The sequence below is a fragment of the Phyllopteryx taeniolatus genome, chromosome 10 (assembly GCF_024500385.1).
Source record: "Phyllopteryx taeniolatus isolate TA_2022b chromosome 10, UOR_Ptae_1.2, whole genome shotgun sequence".
Taxonomy (NCBI): Eukaryota; Metazoa; Chordata; class Actinopteri; order Syngnathiformes; family Syngnathidae; genus Phyllopteryx; species Phyllopteryx taeniolatus.
Genome location: NC_084511.1, coordinates 6578146 through 6594399, shown reverse-complemented (window position 1 = coordinate 6594399; position 16254 = coordinate 6578146). Strand labels below are relative to the sequence as shown.

General features: G+C 41.3%; 1 protein-coding gene and 1 long non-coding RNA gene across 4 annotated transcripts in view; one reads left to right on the top strand and one right to left on the bottom strand.

The window, feature by feature from the left end:
• The window catches only part of klhl4 (kelch-like family member 4), a 55321-nt gene extending 39177 nt beyond the window's left edge, over positions 1–16144 (bottom strand). For 2 of the 3 annotated variants that reach the window (XM_061787408.1, XM_061787412.1), the window contains exon 1: positions 10000–10627. In XM_061787408.1, the coding sequence (XP_061643392.1) occupies positions 10000–10448 (449 nt within the window). In that variant the 5' untranslated portion in view covers positions 10449–10627. Of the gene's footprint in view, positions 1–9999; positions 10628–14725 lie in introns of those variants that run through there. The other variant, XM_061787411.1, reaches the window with a different exon arrangement.
• LOC133484586 (uncharacterized) lies at positions 10345–11716 on the top strand. The gene is made up of 2 exons (XR_009790441.1): positions 10345–10483; positions 10620–11716. It is a non-coding gene; the product is annotated as an uncharacterized LOC133484586 (long non-coding RNA).
• Positions 16145–16254: the final 110 nt, after the last annotated feature.

Sequence of the window (16254 nt, the reverse complement as noted above, 5' to 3'; positions counted from 1 at the left end):
CCCAGAAGTAGTTTATATGGATTTCATCCATCTTTCCAGCGATATGTATTTTATACAGAGCAGATTTGCTGTAAATAATCACGTAAATAATCAATCAAACCTCAAGTCATTCCTGTGCTGCCACAGTCGGACTGTTCCCCTGCACAAATGATTGGATGATTCAACTCAGATTAGACCTGCTAGGTAAAGAAATAGGAGTCAGTCATGTTCCTGGGTATCTCAGTGTAACGTCAGAGCCTTCCCAGCCGGCAAAGTCAAGCCATGATTATTTGCCGCTGAACGCTTCTAGACAGAGATTGGGTTGAGCTTACAAAAGCCTCATGCAGTTTTATACTGAGCAGTACTGTATATATTTCATGAGCTCCTTCCACCTCGGCACACTGGCAGTCATGCATGCTGAGGTGTGTGAGAGGGGAGAAAAAAAACATACACTGGCAGTTTGTTAATGAGATCCAAGCAGGGAAGCTGCAATGACGACTGACGAGTGCGGAGAAATTGTCTTTTCTGTACATTTTCTGGCGGCACGGTGGGCGACTGGTTAGCACATCTGCCTCACAGTTCTGAGGACCCGGGTTCAAATCCGGCCTCGCCTGGGGGGGAGTTTGCATCTTCTCCCCGTGCCTGTGTGGGTTTTCTCCAGGTACTCCGGTTTCCTCCCACATCCCAAAAACATGCATGGTAGGTTGATCGAGACTCTAAATTGCCTGTAGGTGTGAATGTGAGTGCGAATGGTTGTTTGTTTGTATGTGCCCTGCAATTGGCTGGCGACCAGTTCAGGGTGTACGCCACTTCTTGCCCGAAGATAGCTGGGATTGGCTCCAGCACGCCCGCATTCCTAGTGAGGGTAAGCGGTATGGAAGCTGAATGAATTAATGAATGTACGTTTTCTTAATTTATTTAGTAGTGAAAATTGTATTGGAATGTTTCAATACTTTGATGTTTTTGTGCTGAAAAGAGAGACCATCTGTTAAAATATTACCTGACTGCACCATTTAAACAAACAGTCTTTCCGAAACGAACAAACATTACACAAACTTACTTTCAAAAGTATAGGTAACAAATATTTTCTCAACTTCAGAGGTTTTACAGAGCTGAATTATGGATTGTACCAGATTTAAGAGCTAATCTGCCATATGTTGATTTGTGGTAACACAAGTTTGATAAACTACGCAACAAAAAGCAATATGTTGTTAGTAATAGTATCGTTATGGTAAAATGTTAATCATAAATAATAATTTTATTTATAACTCACTTTTCATCACAGACAAATCTCAAAGATTTTAAACTCAAGAAATATACCCCTTTAAATGTAATATATTCAGTGATATATTTCATAGAGGGTTAACTAAATTAAATATGGCTTCCCTCTGTTGAACCTTTATCAAAAAATGCACCCAATGTGTGAGAAATGGGAAAAAAAATAAGCAGTTATTTTTCAGTCTATGCTTAAGTGGCATGCTATGATAGTATTAAAACCATTTGGAATTTTTTGTTGCCCGTACGTCAGTTGTTACAGTGACATCCAGCAATCTGATGCTAATAAATGATGTACAGTATGTGTGCTAATTGTGAGTGATGGAGGAGTGTTTGTAGTGAAAATGTTCAGATTTGCGCCGAGAGTTTGTCATACAAGTTAGCGATTCCTCTTATGGAGGGTTCCTCCCATAGTGAAAGAGAATCATTACTTTTGGAGTATGATTCATATAGGTGATGTCAAGTCATTAATCAGCGTCATACTTTGCTTCCTGTTTCTAATGTGTTCTGCCATCGATATGAGAAATGCATGTTTACTTAGATGTTAATCATTAATCTAGTTACAAACCAGCATTTAACAAAAAAAATATGTGCGTTACATTAAATGGTATCTTTAAATTAAAGTCTTCAGTTTGTATTTTTATTTCTTATTTTTGCTTGTTTGCTTAATTACTGTTATCTATGGCTCAGTGATTCTTTCCAATGACATGACTGGAAATGAGTGCCTCAGGATATTGCTTAACTGAGTCGCAGCTTTTCCTAATAGCATCCATGTAAAATTCATGAAAAGCTGTGTAAGGGATTAGTTTCTTTGAATTAGCTCAATTTGCAAGGGTGGAAAAAGGACAGATGGTGATTTGTACGGAAAAGAGGAATGTGTCCAGCATGTAATTATGAATATGTATTTTATTGCTATGTCTCTTCTCAGCAGAATCTGACCCATCTATCCAAGATGGCCTTCTGATAAAAACAACATTCAGAATCTATTACAAAAAGATCCTTAACGCTTCTTATCCACAAAGATGTCATTGTGAGATGACAACTCCACTTTATTTGCCACTCTTGCCGCATGAATTAGCCACTCTGGCTAATTCTGGCTTTTTTAACCATGTGTACTTCATGTGTTTTATGAAATTGCATTGTCCCCTTTCAAAAATAAACTGATGTGCCCCACACGCTGATGTTTGTTGCGTTATAAGGCTTCCAACAAATATCTGAATTACTGCTGCTGACATGGGAGAGGCGGCAGTATTTCTTTTCCCAGGCGGCAGAGAGGGAATTGAGATATCATTCAAACTAACAACCGCTGACTCCAACCTCTGTTAGTGTTTATGTGCGAGAGGTCAGGGTTTCCATTCCATTCAGGTTAACGTGGGCCATATATTCTGTGCCAACTATGGAGCCTGTTTGGATGAGGACAGGACAAATAGATATGTGGCCGCATTAGACTCAAGGGAGGGAGAAAACAAGATTGCCTGTGACTTACTCCACCTAGTTTGATTTAGCAACTCAACATCCAGAGCAGACTGAGAAGGCTAATTATAATTGTTAAAGTGACAATGTACCTAGTCGAGCATGAAAAATTGTCGACTGAGAGCACAGCATGAATGAGTCAATATGTTTGTAAGTTGGCTTCAAAATGTTCCCTCACAGTTCTGGTTTCTTTGGGTGATGGAAATTCTGAGAAATGCTTTATGATCCTTAATTCCCCAGTATGTACAGTGGAAACTCTTTAAATGAACTTAGATTTTTTTTTTATAATGACATTATTAATGTTACCTATGAATTTTTGTTTCTATGTGCCCTGCGATTGACTGGCGACTGGTTCAGGGTATACCCCGCCCCTCGCCCAGAGTCGGTTGGGATAGGCTCCAGAACGCCTGCGACTCTGGTGAGGATAAGCGGTGTGAAAAATGGATGGATGGATGGAAGATGCCAGTAAAAGTAATGTGTGTATTTGTTGACGGATATTTTATTTATTATTGGGGGCTGCCAATGCAACAGAGAGACTGTTCTCCTTATTACAATCCGGTATACTATCAATATGATGATTTTGAATCTGTTTTTGAAAGGTCAAATGACTTTTTATTAAATATTGTTACATTTTAAAGTTTGCGATCAAACACAATGATGACAATAAATTAAACAATGGCTGGACATCATGTGAGCAAAATAAATCCTAGCACCACTAAGATACTTTCCAAGATGAGATAGACGGTAAAAGCTGTTGTACTTTTTCACATCCGTCATAAATCTAGCCTCTTGTAGATTTAACCTGAGGGATTGTGACAAATTATGTGTCAATAATTTATGATGTGAGACCTAAGAGGGGCATCAGGCTGGCGGAGTAAATGAATGTGCGCATCTTAGTGATATCTTTTTCGCTGCCAATGTGTCACACAGTCAATGGCCTACTTCGCCTCACAACGTCCCACACGGACGCCTCATCCAGATGTCAGTTCCAGCTATTACTGTGTAACTGTACACTGTGAACTTGAGGGGTTGCATTTGTTCTTTTTTGTTCTTTGAGAGGCTTGTAAGTGTTCAATCTGTTCATATCTGACTGATTTGGGGCTTCGTCTAAGAGGTTGATGTTTAATCCATATGGACTGAGCCACTGACGCTCCAGTTAAAGCGGGGTACACACATAGGGCTACAAATTTTTTACAGCTTTACCAATTTTTAAAATGTGACAGAGCTCACACTTGATGAGGAAAAAACAGCCAACCAGCACCCCAAAACAGATGTCTGTCATAATACCATGACTGACCTATGAGAGACAGCATGGTGCCACAGAGCATTCAGACTGCCAGGAAATACAAAACCAGAAAGAGTAGTAGTAGTGGTAGTAATAGTAGTAGTAATAGTAGTAGTGGAAGAAGAAATCGAAGGCTAACTGTTAACTTATCAAGTAACCACATTGCAGTCAACAAAACCAGTTGCTCCGCTTTTTCTGTCCGGCCCCAGCGTGCGCTACAGGTTGCTTCTTCCTTCCTCTTTTTTGTATTCCTGTTCATTTATCATCATTGTAGAATTACACAAAAACCACCAAGATAGTTTTCTGTCAGAGCCTGATAGATTTTAGTTGGCTCATTGTAGGCTTCCAAAGTATTGGGAAAAAAATGACATTGAGACTTTTTAAAAACCTGCGCTATATATTGTGCGATGTGAAATAATACAGGATCAGTGTTGGGAAAGTTCATTTTCTACACGAACTAGTTAAAAGTTCAAGTGATCGTTCAAAAAATGAACGAGTTCAGTTCATAGTTCATAATTTAAAATTTCAAACTACAACTCCAATTCCAATGAAGTTGGGACGTTGTGTTCTTCTTTCTTTTCCTTTCGGCTTGTCCCGTTAGGGGTCGCCACAGCGCGTCATCCTTTTCCAAGTAAGCATATCTCCTGCATCCTCCTCTCGAACACCAACTGCCATCATGTCTTCCCTCACGACATCCATCAACCTTCTCTTTGGTCTTCCTCTCGCTCTCTTGCCTGGCAGCTCCATCCTCATCATCCTTCTACCAATATACTCACTATTTCTCCTCTGGACGTATCCAAACCATCGAAGTTTGCTCTCTCTAACTTTGTCTCCAAAACACCGAACCTTGGCTGTCCCTCTCATGAGCTCATTTCTAATTTTATCCAACCTGGTCACTCCGAGAGCGAACCTCAACATCTTCATTTCTGCCACCTCAAGCTATGCTTCCTGTTGTCTCTTCAGTGCCACTGTCTCTAATCCGTACATCATGGCTGGCCTCACCACTGTTTTATAAACTTTGCCCTTCATCCTAGCAGAGACTCTTCTGTCACATAACACACCTGACACCTTCCTCCACCCGTTCCAACCTGCTTGGAACTGTTTCTTCACTTCCTGACCACACTCCCCATTGCTCTGGACGGTTGACCCCAAGTATTTAAAGTCCTCCACCGTTGCTATATCTTCTCCCTGTAGCCTCACTCTTCCCCCACCACCCCTGTCATTCATGCACATATATTCTGTTTTACTTCGGCTAATCTTCATTCCTCTTCTTTCCAGTGCATGCCTCCATCTTTCTAACTGTTCCGCCAGCTGCTCCCTGCTTTCACTGCAGATCACAATGTCATCTGGGCAAACATCTTGGTCCACGGGGATTCCAGTCTAACCAAACAAATTCCTTGTGTGTTTTTTGGACATACTTGGCAATAAAGATGATTCTGATTCTATTCTGATCTGTCCAGCCTATCCATCACCACTGCCAAAAGGAAAGGGCTCAGGGCTGACCCTATGCAGCCCACCTCCGACCTTAAAATCGTCTGTCACACCTACAGCACACCTCACCGCTGTAGATCTACAAAGACACAATGTAGCTCCTTCTGACCTTCTCTGTACTTTGCCATTAACATCCTCAAGGCAAATAATGCATCTGTGGTACTCTTTCTAGGCATGAAACCATACCGTTGCTCGCAAATAATCACTTCTGTCCTGAGTCAAGGCTCCACTACTCTTTCCCATAACTTCATTGTGTGGCTCATCAACTTTATTCCTCTATAGCTCCCACAGCTCTGCATATCACCTTTGTTCTTAAAAATGGACACCAGTACACCTTTCCTCCATTCCTCAGGCATCTTCTCACGCACTAGAATTCTATTGAACAAGCTGGTCAGAAACTCCACAGCCACCTCTCCTAGATGCTTCCATACCTCCACAAGAATGTCATCAGGACCAACTGCCTTGCCATTTTTCATCCTCTTTAATTCCTTTCTAACTTCCCCCTTACTAATCATTGCAACTTCCTGGCCCAACACACTTGCCTCTTCCACTCTCCCTTCTCTCTCATTTTCCTAATTCATCAACTCCTCGAAGTAATCTTTCCATCTAGCTAGCACACTGCTGGCACCAGTGAACATATTTCCATCTCTATCCTTAATCACCCTAACCTGCTGCACATCCTTCCCATCTCTATCCCTCTGTCTGGCCAGCCTGTATAGATCCTTTTCTCCTTCTTTAGTGTCCCACCTGCCATACATGTCATCATATGCCTCTTGTTTGGCCTTTGCCACCTCTACCTTTGCCCTGTGTCGCATCTCAATGTATTCCTTTCGCCTCTCCTCAGTCCTCTCAGTGTCCCACTTCTTCTTTGCTAACCTTTTTCCTTGTATAATTTCCTGTACTGTGTGGTTCCACCACCAAGTCTCCTTCTCTCCTTTCCTGCCAGAAGATACACCAAGTACTCTCCTGCCTGCCTCCCTGATCACCTTGGCTGCAGTGGTCCAGTCTTCTGGAAGCTCCTCCCGTCCACCGAGAGCCTGTCTCACCTCTTCCCGAAAAGCTGCACAACACCCGTCCTGTCTCAGCTTCCACCACATGGTTCTCTTCTGTGCCTTTGTCTTTCTAATCTTCCTCCCCACCACCAGAGTCATCTTACACACCACCATCCTATGCTGTCTAGCCACACTCTCCCCTACCACTACCTTACAGTTGGTAACCTCCTTCAGATTACATCCTCTGCACAAGATGTAATCCACCTGCGTGCTTCTACCTCCGCTCTTGTAGGTCACCCTATGTTCGTGCCTCTTCTGGAAAAAAGTGTTCACTACAGCATCCTTGTTGCAAAGTCTACCACGATCTGTCCCTCCAAGTTCCTTTCCTGGATGCCGTACTTACCCATCACTTCTTCATCACCCCTATTACCTTCACCAACATGTCCATTACAATCTGCACCAATTACGACTCTCTCTCTCTGTCTGGGATGCTCAGAACTACTTCGTCTAGCTCCTTCCAGAATTTCTCTTTCACCTCTAGGTCACATCCTACCTGTGGGGCATAGCCACTAATCACATTACACACAACACCCTCAATTTCAAGTTTCAGCCTCATCACTCGATCTGATACTCATTTCACCTCCAAGACATTGTTTGCCAACTCTTCTTTTAAAATAACCCCGACTCCATTTCTCTTCCCATCTGCACCATGGTAAAATAATTTAAACCCTGCCCCTAAACTTCTAGCCTTACTGCCTTTCCACCTGGTCTCCTGGACACACAATATATCAACCTTTCTCCTAATCATCATGTCAACCAACTCCTGAGATTTTCCTGTCATAGTCCCAACATTCAAAGTCCCCACATTCAGTTCTAGGCTCTGTGCTTTCCTCTTCTCTTTTTGACAAAGAAACCGCTTTCCACCTCTTCTTCTTCTTTGACTTCGACCCACAAAACAAACACAAATAAAAACAGAATACAATGATTTGCAAATCATGTTCAACCGTTATTTAATTGAATACACTACAAAGACAAGATATTTAATTTTCAAACTGATAAACTTGATTGTTTTTAGCAAATAATCATTAACTTAGAATTTTATGGCTGCAACATGTTTCAAAAAGCTGGGACAGGGTCATGTTTTACCACTGTGTTACATCAACCTTTTCTTTTAACAACATTCAATAAACATTTGGGAACTGAGGACACTAATTGTTGAAGCTTTGTCGGTGGAATTCTTTCCCATTCTTGCTTGATGTACAGCTTCAGCTGTTCAACGGTCCGGGATCTCCGTTGTCGTATTTTACGCTTCATAATGCACCACACATTTTCAATGGGAGACAGGCTGGACTGCAGGCAGGCCAGTCTGGTACCTGCACTCTTTTACTACGAAGCCACGCTGTTGTAACACGTGCGGAATGTGGTTTGGCATTGTCATGCTGAAATAAGCAGGGGCGTCCATGAAAAAGACGTTGCTTGGATGGCAGCATGTGTTTCCCCAAAACCTGTACGCACCTATCAGCATTAATGGTGTCTTCACAGATGTGTAAGTTACCCATGCCATTGGCACTAACAAAGCCCATACTATCACAGATGCTGGCTTTAGAACTTTGCATCCATAATAGTCCAGATGGTTCTTTTCCTCTTTGGCCCGGAGGACACAACGTCCACAATTTCCAAAAACAATTTGAAATGTGTTTTTATGAAGTTCTTAATTTGATTTTCATCTAGATGAGGATTTCTTTTGGAGGCCTTGGCAAAGGTCTGCGCACTACTGAGGGTCATTCTCATTTACATTAAAGTGTAAAAACAGTGTTGACGTTTATAAATGTAATGTGTGCAAAGGAAGGCTTTCTCATTAAACTGACTTTATATATCAGATTACTCTGCACGCTTAAAGTCCATAAATGCATGTTACTAAAACCAAGTGCAGGAAGGCCAAGGGCATGTTTTATGATCCCACAGAGTGCAACCCTTTTAATATTTCAGCATCGTTGTCAAATACGATGGCACTGCTGTATTTTACATGACCAACATGAACTCATAGCCCCCCTGAGAGCCAGTGAGTTACACACATTTTTTTCCCTCACTGTGAGCACATCTCTTATGCATGCGCTTTTCACACATAGTGATCCCCCACCAAATATGGATATCTGCCAATTAGGAAGAGCAGAATGTTGAACTGATTCCAAAACTACATGCTAATTTGGAATCATTCCGACTGTTATGGCTGGCTTTCAATGAACCCTCCTTTACACATTGTAGTCTGCTTACAGTTTAGTCACCTTGAGTCTGTTCTAAAACAAAGAAACAAGGTGCAATTAACTGTTCAATTCCTCACCAGGTACATGAAGCGAGCATAGTGCCGATTACCTCAGAATGTCACAGACAAGATTAAAGCTTGTTTCCTTGATGTGAAGTTGGCTTCCTTTTAGCATTCAGCAAGAAAGCACACATGAACATACAGAAATCAGCACACCAGACCTAAGTATATGAACACCTGAACATTTGTAACCAAGCTTTGCAAAACACTTTTCCTGTGCTGCAGCCGCTTGCGATGATTGCATATGCCTTGTAAAGTGACTTTAATGGTTATCGGGTTAATTCATGTGATAACGGTTCTTTCTGTTTAAAAAGGCTTCTGGCTGTTAAGTGATGTCACGGCTTTTTCTCGCCGAACACATTAACCCCATGAAAGGCTGTCAGTGTAAAAATATGACAAATTGGACGACAGCGTTTGGCCTCAAAACAGACTGAAGTTGAGCCTTTATGTCGACTGAATAATTAAAATAATATGTCAATGATTTACCCTATCCATTAAGCTGCAGACCTTGAAAGTGAGTCCCGAGGTCAGCAATGGCTTGCCTTATTCATTAGACTTGTACCAAACACTTCAAAGCAGAGCTAACATGCACAACATACACGCTTCAATTCATCCAAACGAGACAAGTGTTATGTTCCCAAAAAATCTCGTTGCGGTACAATAATGCTTTTACTGTATTTTAACATATTTAGAGTTGTTTGTGAAAAGTTGAGGTTGTGTTGCTCAGGGGAGCTCACAAAGTAAACTGGCCTCCCTCCATCCACCAGCCTCACTTGCCAATATTTTTCTGTCCACAGCAGGTCTTGAACCCCTGCCTCCAAGCAAACAGCCTTCCAGGATTACTGCCACCTTTGTGTTTATTGTTGTGGTAGTTTCTACTTGTCTAGAGATGCACTGTTCCTTATGGAGGGGTGTTTGAAGTGGTGGTTACCTTATTTAGCGGCCCGAGAGAAAAAATAGAATTAGCTTTCCATGTGAGACAGTGCAGTTCTACACCACTTCAAACTGCAACAACAGCAATAAACATGTTTCTGTATTAATGACTCGAAGTAATGGTGGTTTTGAGATATTCCTTTTAAATTGACACGCATTAGATTCTACAAGTGTACCTAAATATTGTTCAGTGAGTGTATGCAAGTTGCAACACATAACCACATGGTCTGTGAGGTCATCAGTCGTACCTCTCTCTGGCCTCCACCTGTGCAGGTTCCTCCGTGGTGCTCTTCACATCTTCTTTGCCGGTGTTGGTGTCCTCCTTCCTGGTGGTGCTGTGTGACGAAGTAGTCTTGGAGGTGTCCTCGTTGACCTGAAGGCCTGGCGCGGTGTGTTGCTGCTGCTGCCATGATTGCTGACCCGCTCTGACACAGACAGGCGTGGGTCCCGGTGTCGGTGCCAGGATACTGTGGGCCGGGCTGCTTGACTTCCGCAGTCCTCCTCCACCCCTTTCCCGAGAGTGGCTCTTGAGCCGGCCCTGGACGGGGGTTCCCCTGTGGTCGCTGCCATCCTGCTGAATGTAACCTCCCACCCCGCCGACACCTCCGCTTCCTGCCGAACCTTGGGATGAGTGGCTGAACCAGCGCCAGCGCAGCCTGAGAATCTGCTTCACATCAAATTCCTTCTTCGCCGACATTCTCCTCTGCCTTTGGAGACGAGGGCAATAGTATGGTGAGTGCCCAAAAACATGGAGAGCAGACAAGACAAGAGCCTTGGTTTCAGTGCCTCTTCTACTCCGTTATTGTCTCACTACGCTCATGGGCACCCCCCACCTCCCTCCTCTGTTACACCTCTGTTGTTCTTTTAGTGATGGAGAGCGGTCCTCTGCAGCTTTTGTTCTAAGCAGCCTCCCTCCAAGTCTTATCCTCTGCCTTCCTGCCTCACGTTGCCTCCTGTGCTGCCGCCACTGCCGCCGCTGCTGCCGCTGCTGCTGCTGCTGCTGCGCCGCTGGAGCTGAGTTAATGCACATGCATGATCTACACTCCCTCCCCTTTGCCTTCCATGTTTCTCTCTACCCCACTTCTCTCTCTCTCTCTGCCTGTATATCCTACACATATATACACACTCATACACGCACACACACACACACACACACACCTATGTATGTACGTAGAAGGTATGTGTGTGTGTGTGCACGTGTGTGCACATGTGTGTGTGTGTGTGTAGGTGTGTGTGTGTGTGTGTGCGTGTGTGTGTGTGTGTGTGTGTACACGTGCGATATCAGGTCTGTCAGCTTTCACTACAAGAAAGGTGGGGTATGATAGTGCCAAGATGATGAGGTCACACCATAACAAAGTAAAGCATTGCCTGCTGAAGACTACTATGTAGTACTAGCAGCAATCTTGAGCTCGCCATACATAGTATGTTAATGTATTTGTGCATGACCCATATTATGTAGCCGCCACAACATTATTTACACCACCCTGGTCAATCACTGCATTTTTGTAACTCTCAATGAGACTCATGCACCGCACCACATCAATTGCTTCAGGTGTCTCAGATATAAAGGCTGCATTCTCCAGACAAGCTCCTTCCTCAGATGTTCAATAGGATTTAGATCAGGGTTTTTGGGGTCATTAACCTGTTGGATGACCCGTGACCTTCAGCAGAGACCAAGATTTCTGATTCTGCTAGGATTTCTTCTTTAACAGAAGCAGACCAACAGTTTTGTTCACATGTGGATAAATATCCACTCACCAAAAATGCATCATGCATCTGTACACATCTGCTGTGACTCTCGCATCAAACACAATCCCATGGGGGAGTTTCAGTGGGGTTTCAGGGGGGAAGGCGGGGTGGTGGGTTTGCTCTGTAAAGGTTACCATGCAAATAAATAATTTCTCCTTTGTTGTCTTGGAAGCCCCCTTATGAGAACAGTAAAAAAAAAATAAACATTTTAAAACATACTGATGAACCCTCAAGGTCAGTGAGCTGCCAATCAAAGCTTCAGAGACTCTTTTACATTTCAAGAAGAGAACATGCACAAGCCACCAGTCAAAATACAGCAGTATACTCCAACAGGGGCATATAAAGGTAAGTTGGAGGAACGTGATATCCATGAGAATGAGTTTATGAGGGCATTCTGTTTTTATTCTTTAAACTAAAGGCATAGTGTGAACAGGAAAGCACAGTAAGCCTAAATTGACTCGAAATGTTTTTTTTTTTATGTTGTTTACAAGTTTGCACCGAAACCAAATATTGGCTGTGTGCACATCAAAACTGTCTTTAATGGCCTCAAATATGTCACCTTCAAATTTGGCAAAATATATTTGTGAGATTAAACTTCATACTTGAGCTTTTCTGAATGAAGAAGTTGGGTAGCAAGAACACTGTCTGATTGACAGTGCATCACAAATATTGTATACAATATTCACCAATAGCTACATTTTCTGCTCCTGTTGCCCCAATCAGTATCTTCTTTATCTCATGTATTTTACAGTGAAGGGTAGTACGTGTGCAGGTTACTTAACCTAATCATGGAAATGAGAACACTATCTTTTTTTTGTCATGAAAGCAGGCTCGAGTTGCAGAGATGAAAGGGCAAACTTGCTTGGATTTAGCACCGCGAAAGCTCTCATCCGCCTCCGCCGCCTCTCGCCGCATGTTGGGAAGAGTGTGTGGGCACCGTCAACGAGAAGGTTATTTGTAACCAACTCCTGTGTCCACTGGTATCAGCTTAAGGCCCACTCCCACCGCCCTCCCCCCGCAAAGGTAATACTATGGTGCTTGATCTTATCTATAAAACATATTCTGGTCACAGTCTACAGATTGCATCTATTTTCTGATTACAAATAACTGACTCACAGCGTTATCTCTCCTCAAAAAATTGCAGATGAATAGATGAACAGCATCAGCATGTTTATGCTGAGAATTGTTGTTGCTAAAAGCCAAAAAGGCCAAGGAAAGATAAAAACGAGGACTCTAACGCTGGTTAAGACATCATAGCATATCATAGCAATCTATAGATACCTTGCAACTTTTGAGAAGTACAGGGGTGTGATATAATGTGATACTTGCAAATGTTACAATCTTTAGGACATTGTTGTACTTTATCATGGTGTCAGTTTTTTTTTCTCCATATACAATACAGCATATTGGAAAAAAATACTAATATGCACAAACTATATTAACTAGAAAATTTGCTTTGCAAAATATTCCGGGAATAGAATTATTCAAATTAATAAAGACCAAATATTCTTCATTGTTGCTATCCAACAGTGTTTGTGCCTGTGGTAAAAACTTTTTTTTTTTTTACGTACGGTCAAAGGCCAAAACAATACATTATTAATGAGCGCTCTGTCTGCTCATAAAAAAATTGTGTACTGTCGTGTTGTGTTATTTTGGAGCCCAAAGGGGCCTGCATACAGAATGTGTTCCCAACTGAGTCCTGATAATTGAAAGGGTTGAAATGCATGCCATGAGTACTGTATGTGTATATCCAAATCCCTGCAGGCATTTTCTTTCCTTTTGCAAAAAACATGTTTTTGTTGTTGTTGTCGTCGTTTTGTTTTGTTTTTGCTTTTTGCTAGGCGAATTGAGCTCACCTTGCAACTTCACCTTGACATTGACAGTTTAGGAATAAAATACAGCTATGATAGAGTAAGGCTATTTAAGGTTATAAGTCTTTTTTGTGTGTGTCTTTTTTACAGTTGTGAAATATGTGCCATGCTCATTAAATTCAATTTATGGCATGAAAACAGACAATCAGGATTATAGGAATCTTCCAAAAAGAATTTCATCGCAGACATTAAAAGGTAATTGACTTGGTTTTACTGCACAAATTAATTACTTTGGCCATCTTGACTACCTTTTATAGCCCTTGCACTAAAATCTGTCAAATTGTGTCAGCAGCTTTGGCAATTTCAATCAGATTGGGTATGCGTTTTATCAGTTGTTTCGCAGTAGGTAATAAGAATAGCACTCAGTAGACCACAGACCTCTGCTCAGGTTGAGGTGATATTTGACTGTATTGTGGCCAACAGTAGTTTCTGCAACCGTAGGCAATAGGGTCTGATAACAACAAGGCAGTAACTGTAAGGGTATTGTTTATTGTGAAATAATTCGCCAGTTACACAAATACGTGAGACAGACAGGGCTCTTAGTTTTTGCATTTCGGAATGCATTGAGACTCAAATGGCGAAACGGGAAAACAACTTCTTCTATCTACATCCCTCTACATTCTTGCACACAAAGTTTCATGTGACAAACAACCAATAAACAGCGATTTCATTGAGACAGAGACATCACATGTACAAGACTGTATATGCAGCAAAACTGTCCCGTTCTTTTAATACAATGTCAAATTGTCCAATAAATCGAGTCTTCGTATTACAGCTCGAGTCAATACCTGGAACAAATAAACCATTTTGTCTAGTTATATTATGACAACGCAAGTCTATTTGAATGAGATAAGACCTCATATATGGACGCGAGTCATCACACTGGGTCACCTCTTCAATGCATACAGGAGTCAAGGACACCATCTGGCTGCACTCCACAAGACACATATGATGTCAGATGTTACGCTGGTGTGTTAAAACCCATTACCATCCAAAATCTTCCACACCTGGGATAGCGTAGTACTAATACGCCTGATCAAAATGATCTGAGATCTAGATATTCCGCACGTTTTACAACCCATTATCCAGCAAGCCCATATTTAGTGCAGTGAGATTTCCAAATGATTTTCCACAAATACCAATATGGCATTGGTGATTTGACATAGATAATATTGGCCATACAATGATATGCCTATGAATATTGTACAGTGATTAAAATCAACTTCTTCAATCAGTGAAGAGGTACATTTACATAACAGCACAAAGTAAGAATGCTTGGCCTAGCAGTCATGCCCAAAATACTCAATATTTTTTAGCAACCCTCAAATAAATATTGAATAATTCATTATCTTACCTGAAAACGGATTCAGAGTGTGAAACAAACTTTTAGATGCAATACTATCACAACTGCACAGGACACTTTGTCTTCTGTCTTTTACACCACACAAATGTTTGCTTCTCCAAAAAGGAAAGGGGGCCACTTTTCCGTTTCACAGGAAGCAGTTCCTTCCTTCCTCTGCACTGAATCAACAATTGCCTTCAAGTCATCACGAACATGCAAGGATTGTCCTGTATTTGAGGTGGAATGGTTCTTTCACAGCACACTTTGTGTAGATGTTTAAATATTTCAGAACATTATAAAGATGCATTCGTGATCTGGTCATAGAATTTCCTGGAACGTTGTGAAAGTGGTGTAAAACTGCACTGCATTTTGCTTCACTCAACCAAGTTCTTTTGAACACTTCTCATTATGATGCAGTGCAGTTCGACGCAACTGCAAATTATGGTGACAATAATATACATATGTAACTTTAATGCCCCAAAGTGAGCTTTATTATACAGTATTTGTGTTGGCTCTCTAGTTATTGCAGGAGTGCCTTATGTCGATTAGATCAGTACATTAGTACCTCATTCTTGCCACTGGGTGGCATATTTCTAAATTATAGTACTCAAAGCCCAAAGATGAGCATTATTTTAGCTTTTATTTAATTGATTTCCAGGTCAAATGTGTCACCTGTTCATGATTTGGAGGGGAAAAAAACCAATATAAAACAATGCCTGATTAATTGATTTGCAAACCCATTTTCCCAATGGAGAGCAAGAAAAGATTAATTCCAATATACTTCCTCCTATCCCCTTTAGAGCATGTGAAAGTGTGTCTGCTGTGACCTTGTTGTTTTACTTGAATCTACATTATCAGGTTTTGTACATTTTCCTTTTGTTTGTTTGTTTTTTATTTGTTTTGTTGTTGTTTTTTTATTAGTATTTTTTTTGTTGCTTACATTTCAAAATAAAGACAGTCAATCAAATTTCATTAATGGTAAAAGCAACTTCAAAGCAATCACTAACCTGTTGCAAGGAATTCCCATAGTAAACTAGAATAGGGGGATTTCAAACGATTTATTTCAACCGATTTTTCTCAAACTTTACAAATGGGTACATTATACAGTATGTGTCTGGTGTCTGATGTCAACTGAGTGAAAATCAGAGGAGGCGATACCTTATTACTAGTAATATACTGTATATTATATAATGATAATAATATATAATTCATTAATTTACAGCACTAAAATTTATTTAGTGTGAGTATGTTGTGTGTTACTTGTTACTTCTCACACTGTAATGTGCAATAGTTAAGGCTGCAACTAGTGGGCACCATTAACGATTTTACAAAAATATTTGGATTTACTATACACTTTACCGTTTTTTTGTTTGTTTTTTTGGCAATTTACGCATCTGGACTTCTGTGTAATGAACACATTTCAAATCGGAACGCATACATTTTGACTTGTGCCTTAAAACCATCATTGTGGTTAACACATCAAGCACACTCCATTAGTGACGCATTGCAGCAGTAGGTAGCCTTACGGTGCCATAAGAAAC